Source organism: Zea mays, chromosome 3, assembly GCF_902167145.1.
Source record: "Zea mays cultivar B73 chromosome 3, Zm-B73-REFERENCE-NAM-5.0, whole genome shotgun sequence".
Taxonomy (NCBI): domain Eukaryota; kingdom Viridiplantae; phylum Streptophyta; class Magnoliopsida; order Poales; family Poaceae; genus Zea; species Zea mays.
The window spans coordinates 5833993-5847533 of NC_050098.1; the positions used below are offsets into that span (position 1 = coordinate 5833993).

The 13541-nt window shown below is 44.4% G+C and overlaps 1 protein-coding gene across 1 annotated transcript; it reads right to left on the bottom strand.

The window, feature by feature from the left end:
• Positions 1-1472: 1472 nt before the first annotated feature.
• LOC103649624 (protein indeterminate-domain 7) lies at positions 1473-4388 on the bottom strand. Its single transcript, XM_008675363.3, has 3 exons — positions 3541-4388; positions 2975-3374; positions 1473-2847 (listed from the first exon to the last, which is right to left on the bottom strand). The coding sequence occupies exons 1-3, from the start codon at positions 3716-3718 to the stop codon at positions 1932-1934; spliced, it is 1494 nt and encodes a 497-aa protein (XP_008673585.1). The 5' UTR covers positions 3719-4388; the 3' UTR covers positions 1473-1931.
• Between the last annotated feature and the right edge of the window lie 9153 nt (positions 4389-13541).

Consider the following 13541-nt stretch of genomic DNA (forward strand, 5'->3'; position numbering starts at 1 on the left):
CCCCTGCTGTCCGCGCAAAAAAGGCTGCCATGAAATCATGGAGATTCCCCAAAACAAGACAAGGAGCTAGCTAGGGGGGTCGTCGAAATGCAACCATATGTATGTAACGATCACCGAGGCAGCGCCAAAAGCGAAAGGAACCCTTTGCTCCTTCTACGTGTGCAATCATGCCTAGCTGTACATGGATGGGAAGTAAGAAATGGTGAACTACCACAGCAGCAGCAGTGAGAGAGGAGAAGCAAGAGAGCACACAGCTACTTCGATTCTAGGAGTTGTCTACTTGATCTGTAGTACATGTTAAGTAAGATTACCTAATGCAATGCCCATTCCTTTTTCACCTACGATAATCTATTCTATACTATTCAACAGGGTGTTTTTTCCCTCAGGACACACACTCATGGAGGTGCTCATCAGTGGAGCAGAGATGTGTCTGTAGTATATCTTCATCATCTATCCTACCACATCATCTATCTCAAACTTTACTCAGCAAACAATATAATCTACCTTGTAAATTTACTATTTTATACGTTCTATTGCGGACAGCCTAACAACAAGACTAGCAACTTTACATGATGTCAAGGCGTTTTCAATGTCTCAGCTGCTAATGCAGCAATGGAGCACGAAATCACTGTTGTGCATAATTATATTGGTTTTCTCTTTTTTATTAGAAAAAAAAATAGTTGGCTTTCTCGTAGAGCAGAAGCAATATATATACTACTAGCAAAGTGCTCATACGTCGCTACGGATTTCAAATATGCTTATTGAGTAGAGTATAAAACATAAAGACATGTGTTGTGTTGGCTAGATAGGTGTGAATGTAGGTTTAGAGCCAAGTTCTAATCTTCATTTGTGTATACTTTTAGCTTTTTGCCGTTTAAATGTGGGGAAGCAGACAACGGTGATCGATGAAAAAAAATTTGATGCTTTATATAGTAGAGACTGTCGGTGTGGCTGTGTATATAAAAATAAAAGATTGTGGCACCTGCCTCAAGGCGTCTTAATATAAGCTTAATTATGTAAGCAAAAGGTCAAGTTGTCATTCCCTCTATGTACCAAAAAAACAATATTACACTCAACTCACATTGGTGACCAGTGACAGTGCATGCACAGACTACATATATTCAAGATTACCCATTAAGTTTATTAAAAGGTAAAGGAAATAGATGGAGTACATTCATATAAGAAAATGCAATTAAAATATCGATACGCCACCGTAACAAGACTATTAAGAAATCCAACAAACATCATTCCGACTAAGTAACGGTTTAATATGTCAATTCACATTGATACATATCCCATAAAAATCCATGAATAATAAGAAAACTTCAGAGTTCTTAACTCCTAATTTCTTAAAAAGATAATAACTGTAGCCGGTAACATATCACATTTTCTTCGTTAATTTCTATGCGGCATATAACAGGTTCAGTTTCATGCGTAATAACTTCACATCATTTGAAATGACACTTCAACAGTAGAGGGAACTTGAACTTGAGTAGTACGTAGTAGAGCTTCTCGTACAAATTAGCTACGAAGCTTTACAGATTAAGTAGCTACATACTACAAACACATGCATATATTCTGGCTAAGAACACGGATTGTTGACTATGATATATAAATAATAGCAAAAACATTCCATATATATATTGCACCTCTTGAATGAATGAAGTTTATATATAAGAACTGAAATGCCCATAACCGTAGTACACCCCCAAATGAACATCAAAATAAGAGCCAAGCAAAAAAGTGAAGTGGATTCGATCGATGATCCGACTTACCCAATATGATCGAGCAAAGTCCATGCATGCGTACGTGCTGCAGCTCATTCAGAATATATATAGTAATGATTCATCCATATATGGCGAGCTGCCATGATGATGTATTGTACTGATCAGTACTGACGACGATGCCATGACGATGTAATGATGTCTAGACTAGACATGCCACTGCTTGCTGCTCGGGTGGTGGTGCCCTTGCTCGTACGCCGCCGGCGACGCCGACGACATGCAGGGGTCGAAACCGGCCATGCTGAGTATGTCGCCGTGGGAGAAGGCCCTCAGCCCCAAGAAGTCCCTGGTGAGGCCTTCATTGCCGCCTCCGGCCGCTACGGCGGCGGCATTGCCGCTGCCATTGCCGGCGTCGCGATCAGCCGGCCGGGTGGTCCTCTCCTCCGCTCCAAAGTGATGTGGTGACCCGAAGCCGAGGGCACCAGCAGCGCCAGTGCCAGGCACGTTGCTTGCAGCAGCTGCTGCGGCGTTGGCGGTGCCAGTGCCAGCATTGGTGGTGCTGCTGCTGTGAGTGCCCGCCATCTGTCCCTGGTTCGACGGTCGGCTCAGCGTTGCACCCATCTGCGCTGCTTTCTGCAGCAGCGCGGTCGCCGACATGTGCGCCGAGGCCGCCGCTCCACCGGCGGCGGACGGCGAGAACCCGACGAAGCCGCTGAGGCCCGCCGTGCTCTCCGTTGTGGAGTTCCCCATGTACTCCTGCTGGTCTAGCGGCCTCGCCAATCCGAACACGGCCGATCCGGGCAGCTCCAGCTCCTGCTGGTGATGTTGCGCCGTGAGCCACGACGACGGCGCGAACTGCTGCTGCTGCTGCTGCTCTCTCTTCAGGCACAGCTCTTGCAACGACATGCCGTGGCCGCCGCCCAGCGTCTGCGACGGGTCAAGCACGCCTGGCGGCAGGTGTAACCCCGCGCCGCCGTCGCCCCCGCCGGCGGCCTGCGAGAAGAGCATCCCGGCCGGTCCCGGATGGTGCTGGCCCGCGACCGCCGCGGCGGCGGTCACCGCCCTCGCGCTCTCCTCCGCGAGCGCGTCGCAGAAGGCCCTGTGCGTGATGAAGCTGTCCCTCCTGCACGCGACGCAACCATGCAGTGCACAGGACACGGATCATTTCATTAATTGCAAGCACCGTACCAGCAGATAGAGAGGAGAGGAGAGGAGGACCATGGGCGGGCGACGTGGGAAGGAAAGGGAACCTTGAGAAGAGGGTGCCGCAGTCGCATCGGTACTCGCGCGTGCCGCACACCTTGGAGTGCGCCTTCCAGTCGGATTGCACGGCGTAGCGCTTGGCGCAGCGGTCGCACTTCCACTTCTTCTCGCCGTGCTTGCGGCTGAAATGCTTCTTGATGCCGGTGAGGTCGCCGAGGGCGCGCGCGGGGTCGTGGTGCACGCAGCCGGGCTCCGGGCACACGTACACCTTCTTGCGCACCACCTCCTTTGGGTTGCGCTGCTTGAGCTTCCACGGCAGGTTGTGGCCGCGCCGGTGCAGCTGCAGGTTCTGGTCGCGCTGGAACCCCTTGCCGCACACCTCGCACACGTAGCGGTTCGTAGCCATCAGCGTCCGCGGCGACAGCGCGATGACCTCCGCGTCCGGGTCTGCGCGCGGCGCCGAATCAGATGGATAGATAGATAGACAGACAGACAGACAACAAATTCAGGTGAGCACAGTCGTCGATCCACTCCATCACAACATGCATCGGTCGAGACGGAAACCATGGTAGGTGCATGAATTACTGAATCGACAGATCGGGAAACGGCTGACCTGGATTCCCGGGGAGGCTGCGCTTCTTCTTGGCGGGAGGCGGGACGGGGTGGGACGAGACGCTGGCCTGGTCGCCGGAGGCGGAGGTCAAGTTAGACATGTTCTCGTCGGCGGCGGCCGCGGCCAGCTGCTGCTGGTGGTGATGCTGCTGAATTGCTGCCAGATCCTTGAGCATCATCTCCCCGATCGATCGATGACAATAAGATCAGATCCCTCACACTCCTGAATCCGGACGACGATGTGATGGGTGGTGGTGGTGGTGGATCAGATCAGCATCAGCTTGCGAGCGCGCATGCAGGCAGCTAGGGTGCTGTCAGAATTGAAGCGGAACAGGCAGCAGCAGGATCAGATCTCACGGGCGGGCGGCTTTGGGCGACCCGATCATGTGCAGTGTGCAGCCGTCGTGGTGCGTGGTGGTACTTGCAGTTGCACCCAGATCAGCTAGTGCCTGTCCTGCTCCTGCAGCAGTGGGGACTGGGGGCTCAGGCACTCAGCTCGGGACTGCCGGACTGGGGACGGAAGGACGCCTAGGCCGCAGCTATCCTCCCCTTGAATCTCAAGGGGACGACTTGCTGGTACGTCGGGCTAGCAGTACCACCACAGCGCCATGGAATTAATTGGTGCCGTGCACGGACGGACGGGTGGAGTGGAGTGGTCAGGAGCTAGCTCGCTGCCTCAGCTAGTTAAGCTGATCGATTGGAGTGGAGGAAGAAGACGATAGATGTAAGGGACCTGCTGCGTGGTGCGTGCTAGGGTTGATAGCTAGCTGGAGGCTTTTAGAGGGAGAGTCCAGGCCAGGAGTGAGAGGGAAGGAGGAGAAAGGAAGGAGGATGAGGGGAAGCACAAAGCAAAAGGTTCTTTCCTCCGTCTTATAATAAGTACTCCCTATGTTTCAACTTAAAATTTGTTTTAATATTTTATTATATTCATAATTAATGTATATTATATATATATATTTAAATTTATTATTATCTATTTAAATATAGACATAAAACTAAGCGTTAAAACAAATAGTATTGTAAGAGAGAGTATAGTATTCATATATATTTAAAAATAAACGCAGTTAGGCATAAAATAACCTAAATATATTTATATTTCTCATTTTGTGTAATAGATGTGTGTGTATAATTTTTGTCGCTATTATTTTTTTTACTAAATCGATACAAGCATCCAGATGAGTCTGGTGTTGGCTGTTGGCCTGTTGGGTATGCTCGCCATTGCCCTCGGTCCGGACGCAAACAACATCCTAGCTAGCACACACGGGGAACAGGGCTTTCTGTCTTTTCCTCTGGCCTTCTCTGCTCCCCTCTCCCTTTCTACCTCTACAAGTATCTCCTCCAGTTGACCTGAGGCATGCACTGGCCTCGAGAAATCCCTTGTACCTTATGTTTGTTACGGTTGTAATCTTATTCCATATCCTTCCAATAGATTACGATTATTTACACTGTTCATAGGGGTTTAAAAACTAGGATAATTAGATAGGCGCCATTATAACAACCGTGGAGACAAAAACTTCCATTACTATAGCCATGTTTGTTTACTTTCATGATTATATAATCCAACTTATGGATTATATAAACACATATTGACCTACTTATGGATTATCATAATCTAGGTATCTAGATCGTATAATCCACATAATAATATTTGTTGTTTGTTTACCTCTCAACTTAATTAAGCTAGATTATATAATCTAGAAGGTAAACAAATGTAGCCTATGTCATATTGGATCGGTGCCACTACGATTAGTTGTGCATATGAGATACATAAGATCCCCTTCACACACACGCCCCATATGAGATACATTAGTTGTGCATATTAGATTTCTTATTACTCTTGGTGATTGCCATCACCTAACCGACTTGGTGTTAGCTGGCTTGGTGCTTGTGGTGATACTTGAAAAGAATCTTGGTGATTATTAGAAATCACAAAGAGAAACTCTAGTGAAGTTATATGAGGTTTGGATAGTTTCTTAGTGTTCTATAATCTTCTAAGTGAAGTGGTAAACTTAGGATCTAGCTCAACATTGACGTAGGTTGCCGACAAGATACCAAAACTTAGGGAAAAAGTCATTGTGTCACTTGCCCTTGTTGGTTTGCTCTCTAAACACTTGACATTATATTTTATAACTTGTTCTTCTATTGTTGTGCCTTGTAGTAGCTAGAGCAGATTAGGGTGCATTTGGTTTAGCTGTGAGCTATGAAAAAACTGTTGTGATCGAGCTGCGTACTGTAAAAAAATGTTGTGAGAAAAAAGTTGAAAGTCACTTGGTTCAAAGCTTCAAACTGTTATGAGTTGTCCACTATAAACAAATTATATATTACTTATATGCATTTTGTTTAACTATATCACTTAATCAATACATCTAATTAAAAATCAATTTCACATTTAAAAAATCAATAAATCAATTTTACAATTTTATTTTTAATAATGCTTTATCAAAATAATTTTTATTTTATTATTATATAACTTAATTATTTTTAATCTTATTTCAGTTTTTATTTGTCGTATATGTTTATGATATAACAAACTTGGATAAGTAGCAAAAGCAGGGTTTAGACTGCTTTTAAATTTATACTATAGAAATTATGTCTTTTCGAAGTCGGTGCAGAAAGTCTAAACCCCTTTGGTTCAACTTTTGACTTTTCAAAGCAGAAGCTGGTTCAAAAAGTCGAATCAAACGCACCCTTAGTCTTTTTGTTAGTAGCTTCAGGTCGTGCTCTCTAGTTACTTTTGTTGCTTGCTCTCTCGTCGGTAAATTAGCCTAGTTATTCTTGTAGTTACCTTATAGTTTAGTAGACCCTCTAGTTGCTTGTTTGGTTTGGTGCTTGATTCTTGTTCTTGCAACTACAAATGCACAGGAGGCTTACACTATTTTGCATAGGTTGAGCAAGTAGTGGTTCTTATGATCATGTCTTTTACTAACACCTTTGCCTAGTGTTTGTGAGATTGTATAAATTTTAGTTAGGCCATTCATCTGCCCATCTATCCACCCGTCAATCCTTTCACATGTTGATCTAGGGCTCCAACCCGATGTTCCTGACGACAACCTCTACTAGAGCCAAGAGTTGACTGTTAGAGTTAGAGATGGAGTAGCTGTCATGGTGCTAATCTGGGGTTTAGCTAGGTAAACCCTTTTTTCAGGCACTCAACACAAAGGCAATCTTTTGTTTCTAGCGAGCATGCATGGTTGAATGATATGTCATGATCATGTCTACTTTTGTAAATGTTATTCTACTCTAAAAACATTAATTATACGTAACTGTTAACTTTTTGTTCATTTGAAACAACCGTATATATTTATTTAACAACGTATACATTTTGTGTACGACCAAGTGAAGCTAGGCCTGCTAATGGCAAAAAATCTACCCACACCTGTCCGTACCTAAATCTAGTAACTTTGATATCTATCCCACACCCACCCAAAAATATAAGAATAAAGAAATTAAACACAACTCATCTAATAATATTATTGACCCCAAACCAACCCGTAATTGGGTGGAAACCCATAGAAACCCCGTGGGTTCAATTTATCGTCTTACATCAAGCCAACTGCATACACTGATACACGGTGACAATTTTATAGTTAGTTTCAATGACATACAAAAACATAGTCCACGACATACAAAAACAGTGACAATAATATTATACATTGATACAAAAACAAGTTTGGTCGATGAACATTTAGGTCTCGAGAAAAAAACATCTATTAAAGATCCTTAATGAACAATAATCTTTAATGAACAATAATCTTTTTGTCAACAAACATAAACTAGCAAGAGTGGAAAGAGTCTCTGATCAAGCTCGAAGCTAGAAACAGTAGAAGGGCATATCTAGGTAGCATCAGAAGCCCACCAAACGATGCATAAATCTCCCTAGAAGTGAAAAGAAAAAAAAAAACATGTGTGAACGGTCCCCGGGGCGACAGTGTGTTCGCTTCGTACATAAGAGCGCGCGCCAGGTATAGATGGCCAAACGGGCCGGCCCGACCCGTGTTGGGCATGGCTAGCGAATCATGCCGTGCCGGACGGACCCGCGTGCCGCGGTAGCGGCTACTACCAGAATTTGGCTCTTTACCGAGTACTAAATATTTTGCCGAGTGTTTTTTCGGTACTCGGCAAAGAAGCTCTTTGCCGAGTGCCACGTAAAAAACTCTCGATAAAAGAAAACACTCAGCGAAGAAGCTCTTTGCCGAGTGTTTTATTTTTGACACTCGGCAAAGAGTTTCTTTGCCGAGTGTTTTATTTTTGACACTCGGTAAAGAGCTCTTTGCTGAGTGCTTTTTTCAATACTACGCAAAGACAATTTAAAAATCATATTTTAAAGCAATAAATTAATTCAAATGAAAAAGTTTTCAACTACAAATTTGTATAACTCATCACGATGTACAATTTATATTTTGAATATTTCTTTATATGATAAAATAAAAATAAATTTGCTCATAAAATCTATATCTCTCTCGTAGTTTATGAAACTGCGAGAGAGATGAATAGAATTTGTGCATATTGTTAGAACCATCATGTGAGATGAACAAATGACCAAATAACCAAAATAAACTTTGTAGATCTTATGGAGTTATAGAATTTTGTAGTTGGCAACTTTTTCATTTGAAGTTATATTGTCAACGAAAACTATGTCTGAATTTAAAAAAATTAAAATTTGAATTTTAAATACAACCTCAAAAGAAAAAACCACCAACATGAAAGTTGTATGTATTGAAGAATTATAAAACTTTGTAGTTGACAATGTTTTGGTTTCAAATCATCTTGTCATACAAAACTATGTTTGAACTTTTCAAACTACCTCGGATGGAAAAAAACCACCAAAATAAAAGTTGTTGGTCTTGAAACGTAATGAAACTTTGTAATTGACAACTTTTGATTTGAAATCATCTTATCATTGAAAAATTCGTGTGAAGTTTTCAAATTTTGTAAACGGTCTCGGATATAGAAACTATTAAGATAGAACTTGTAGATCTCAAAAAGTTATGCAACTTTATAGTTGGTCACATTTTCAAATGAATTCATTTAGTGCCTTAAATAATCAAATTACTCTCAATTTGTTATAGTACATGAGAAATGAAAATGCAATATGGACATAATTAGTGTAGTAGTGTAGTGGTATAGTAGGGTATGCATGAGAAAGAGGTTGCGAGTTCAAATTTTACCATTCACAAAACATGTAGGTAGGGTGAAGAGTTGTTCCTATAATTTAAAAAATTGTTTTGCTGTTTTTTTGGATTTTTTATTCTTAATTTGTCGAGTGTCCGAAAAAAGTACTCGACAAAGAACCAACGCGGTTCCCGGGCCGGCCCGGTAGCATGCTGGTTTATCTGAGTATATTGTATAATTTAACAAAAAAATGTGTATATGGGGCTTGAACACGCAACCATGTGTATCAAAGACTTAAACACACCGACCTAGCCAATACGGTTGTAGTTTTATTGTGTTATATGTTGAGTTATTATACTTAATATATGTAAACTGTTAACTTTAAAATAAAAATGTAACTGTGTCGTGTCCATGCTAGCACTACGGGTCGACATGGTGGCCCAGGCACGGCTTTATAGTCGTGCCGTGCCAGACACTGGCACTATACTAAGCTGGTCGGGACGTGCCTGAGCCATGCTTTTTTGTGTCGTGCCTGGACTGGCCCATCGTGTTAGTGCCAATTGGCTATATATAGCGCCAGGGGACAGGGGGCGTCGGCGCCTAAGTGTGAAAGTGTCTAATTAGCATCGGGCGTCAGCAGGGGCCAGGGGATCTCCGTCCGTCGAGGCAAAGACTTGGGGAGAGGGGAGACTCCGGCCGCTGGGACAAGAAGCAGGATGCGACCGCCGGTGCACGGGTGAAGACTTGGGGAGTTAGGGTTGAGTTGGGTATTGAAAGTTGCCTAGAGGGGGGGTGAATATGCGAAACCTGAAATTTATAACTTAAACACACAGTACAAGCCGGGGTTAGCGTTAGAATTAAATTCAAGTCCGGGAGAGAGAGGGAAAACAAATCAAGTGAGAAACAAGTGAATGAACACGATGATTTGTTTTACCGAGGTTCGGTTTCAAAGAACTTAGTCCCTGTTGAGGTGGTCACAAAGACCGGGTCTCTTTCAACCCTTTCCCTCTCTCAAACGGTCACTTAGACCGAGTGAGCCTTCTCCTTAATCAATGGGTCACTTAGACCCTGCAAGGATCACCACACACTTAGGTGTCTCTTGCTTTGATTACAAGTCACTTGGAAACAAGAATGAGAAAGAAAGAAGGCAATCTAAGAAGCAAGAGCTCAAAAAGAACACAAAATCTCTCTCTCTCGAGTCACTAAGTGTTTGAGATGAATTTGGGACTTGGAGAGGCTTTGATCTTTTGAATTATGTCTAGGAGTGAATGCTAAAGCTCTTGTATTGAATGTGATACTCAGAAATCTTGGATGCTTGGAGTTGTGGTGGTTGGGGTATTTATAGCCCTCAACCACCAAGGTAGCCGTTGGGGAGGCTATTGTGATGGGCGCACCGGACAGTCCGGTGCGCCACCGAACACTCATTGTTCAGTGTCCGGTGTGCCACCACGTCACCAACCGTTAGGGTTTGGAGCTCGGTCGACCATTGGAGCTTTGTCTTCTTGCGACATCGGACAGTCTCGTGCCACACCGGACAGTCCGGTGCTCCTCTGACTTCCTGCTCTGACTTCTGCGTGGCACTGTAGCTACACTGTTCACTTTTGCAGAGTCGACCGTTGCGCACTGGATAGCCGTTGCCCGCTGACTCACCGGATAGTCTGGTGGCACACCGGACAATCCGATGAATTATAGCGGAGCACGACTCAATTTTCCCGAGAGTGGCTAGTTCATCTTCATACGGACATGGTGCACCGGACACTATCCAATGGCACACCGGACTGTCCGGTGCGCCAGTCCACAGCACACTCAAGTCTTTGCTCCTTTTAATTTTAGTCCCTAACTTGAATCTTTTATTAGTTTGTGTTGAACTTTATGCACCTGTAATACATGAGTTCTAGAGCAAACTAGTTAGTCCATATATTTGTGTTGGACATTCAACCACCAAAATTAATTGTAGGTGTCGGTACCCTGAGACAGGGGTACCCCCTACAACTGTATCAAGGCGTTGTTCTCGTGCGGCTACTTCTTAGCTGCGTGGTAGTAGGGCTACGTCCGTGACTAAGGCGTGCCTCAGCCCAACCAAGGGCGGTTGCTCAGGGCCCACAGCGGCGCCCGGCCTCACCGCCTGGGCGGGTCCAGGGCCGCCACGTGTCCAAGATGGTGGAATACTCCAGGGCATCTGTAGTAAGTCCGGACCCCCATGGGGGTGCGCCGAACCCCTAAGTTTGTAGACAGGACTCCCAGGGGAGGTCTAGGACGTGTGCATACTGGGCCCCTAAGGTGGGAACCAGACCCCTCCGCAAGGGGTCCGGACCACTCACAGCGGGGTCCCGATGCGCCAGGGCAGAAAATGCTTAAGCCCTGGTCAAAGACCAGATAGGGGTCCAGCACCGACACGTGTCTGGGCCCCATCCTGTACGGCTCAGCTCCCCACCCAGGCGGAGACCCGATGCTGCCACGTGGCCCTCTGCCCGTGACGTAAGCCAGCGGGCGGAGCCTGACGTAAGGACTATGCACCGTGGGCCACGCCGCGCGTCGCATGCTACGCTATCTCGGTATTTAATGCGGAGGAGGACCGCCGCCTGACAGGCGATGTGCCATCTCAGCATTTAATGCGCCCCGTCCACTCCGCTGGCAGGCTATGTGACGACTCAGCATTTAATGCGCCCTCTCTCTACTCCTCTAGTAGGCAGCGACCGGGCCATCTTACAGGCGGCGTGCCTGTCCAATCTATTGGCAGGCGGCGTACTGTCACATGTTCTATACTCATGACAACTCGCGCGTTACCGAGGAAGCAGCCGAGAGAAGCCAATACTATAAGCGCTACGGGCATTACTACACTCGGGGATGGCCCGGACGTTGCAGGCGTTGGTTATTTCCCTCCATTTTGTTCCTAGGCCCACATGTCGGGGCTCAGTACCTGTTGTACGTGCCCCCCTTGAGCTATAAAAGGGGAAGCATGTGACATTACAAAGGGGAGACTCATTCAGACTCAAGCTCACGAGCAATACAACACAGTGGAGTAGGGTATTACGCTCCGGCGGCCCGAACCACTCTAAACCCTCGTGTGTTCTTGTGTGTTCATCCCCCCAATCTCTAACAAGCAAAACGCTTAGGCTCCTCCTCATCTTAGGATTTAGGATGGGTGCATTCCGCCACCCGGCCGGAGATTTCCTCTCCCACAGTAGGAAAAGGTTAACCCTATTTCCCTTTCAATCTCCCCTTTTTGGTGATTGATGCCAACACAAACCAAAGCAAATATATAAAGTGCAGAAATGAACTAGTTTGCATATGGTAAGTGCATGGGTTACTTTGAATTAAACCAATTTGAAAGTCATATTAAATATGAATAAGAGTGAATGGATTGCTTTCTTTTATTTGACATTTTGGACCACTTTTGCACCACATGTTTTAGTTTTTGCAAATCTTTTCAAAGTCTTTTCAAAATTCTTTTGCAAATAGTCAAATTTATATGAATAAGATTGTGAGAAGCATTTTTTCAAGATTTTGGAGTTTCTCCTCCTGTTTCAAATGATTTTCCTTTGACTAAACAAAAGCTCCCCCTGAATGAGATTCTCACTTTAGCTTTGAAGAGGGTTTTGAAAATGGATACTAATTTGAAATTGCCTTGAATACCAATTGAAAAACAAACATTTGTGAAAACCAATTAAATCTTCATTTCAAAAATTTTGAAATGGTGGTGCGGTCCTTTTGCTTTGGGCTTAATATTTTCTCCCCCTTTGGCATTAATCGCCAAAAACGGAGAACTTTGGAGCCCTTCTTGTATTTTTCTCCCTCATTGATAAAAGAAATATAAGTGAAAGATTATACCAATTGCAGAGATGGCGGAATACCGGCAAAGGGTAAATAATACGGATGTAGTTGAGTGGAAGCGTTGTTTTGCCGAATACTCCATTTCCCTTTCAATCTAAGACTTAATACAAGATATACTCATGGAAACATATTAGTCTTAGCCTTGGCACAAGAAGAATAAGGAATATGCAATTGTACCAAATGAAAGAGATATGATCAAAGGTATATAAATGAGCTATGTGTGCAATGTTTCAATCAAAATTCCGAGAATCAAGTATATTTAGCTCATTCCTAAGTTTACTAAAGGTTTCTCATCTAGTGGCTTGGTAAATATATCGGCTAATTGATCTTTGGTGTTTACATAAGCTATTTCGATATCCCCTTTGTTGGTGATCTCTCAGAAAGTGATACCGAATGTCTATGTGCTTAGTGCGGCTGTGTTCAACGGGATTGTCCGCCATGCGGATTGCACTCTCATTATCACATAGGAGAGGGACTTTGCTCAATTTGTAGCCATAGTCCCTGAGGGTTTGCCTCATCCAAAATAATTGCGCGCAACAATGGCCAGCAACAATGTACTCTGCTTCGGCGGTGGAAAGAGCTACGAAGTTTTGTTTCTTTGAAGCCCAAGACACCAGGGATCTCCTAGAAACTAACAAGTCCCTGATGTGCTCTTCCTATCAATTTTACACCCTGCCCAATCGGCATCAGAATATCCTATTAAATCAAAAGTGGATCCCCTGGGGTACCAAAGCCCAAACTTAGGAGTGTAGACTAAGTATCTCATGATTCTCTTCACAGCCCTAAGGTGGACTTCCTTAGGATTGGCCTGAAATCTTCCACACATGCATACAGAAAGCGTATTATCCGGTCGAGATGCACATAAGTAGAGCAATTAAAAGGGAAATAGGGTTAACCTTTTCCTACAATTAATTTTGGTGGTTGCATGTCCAACACAAATATATGGACTAACTAGTTTGCTCTAGAACTCATGTATTATAGGTGCATAAAGTTCAACACAAACCAATAATAGATTCAAGTTAGGGGCTAAAATTAAAAGGAGCAAAGACTTGAGTG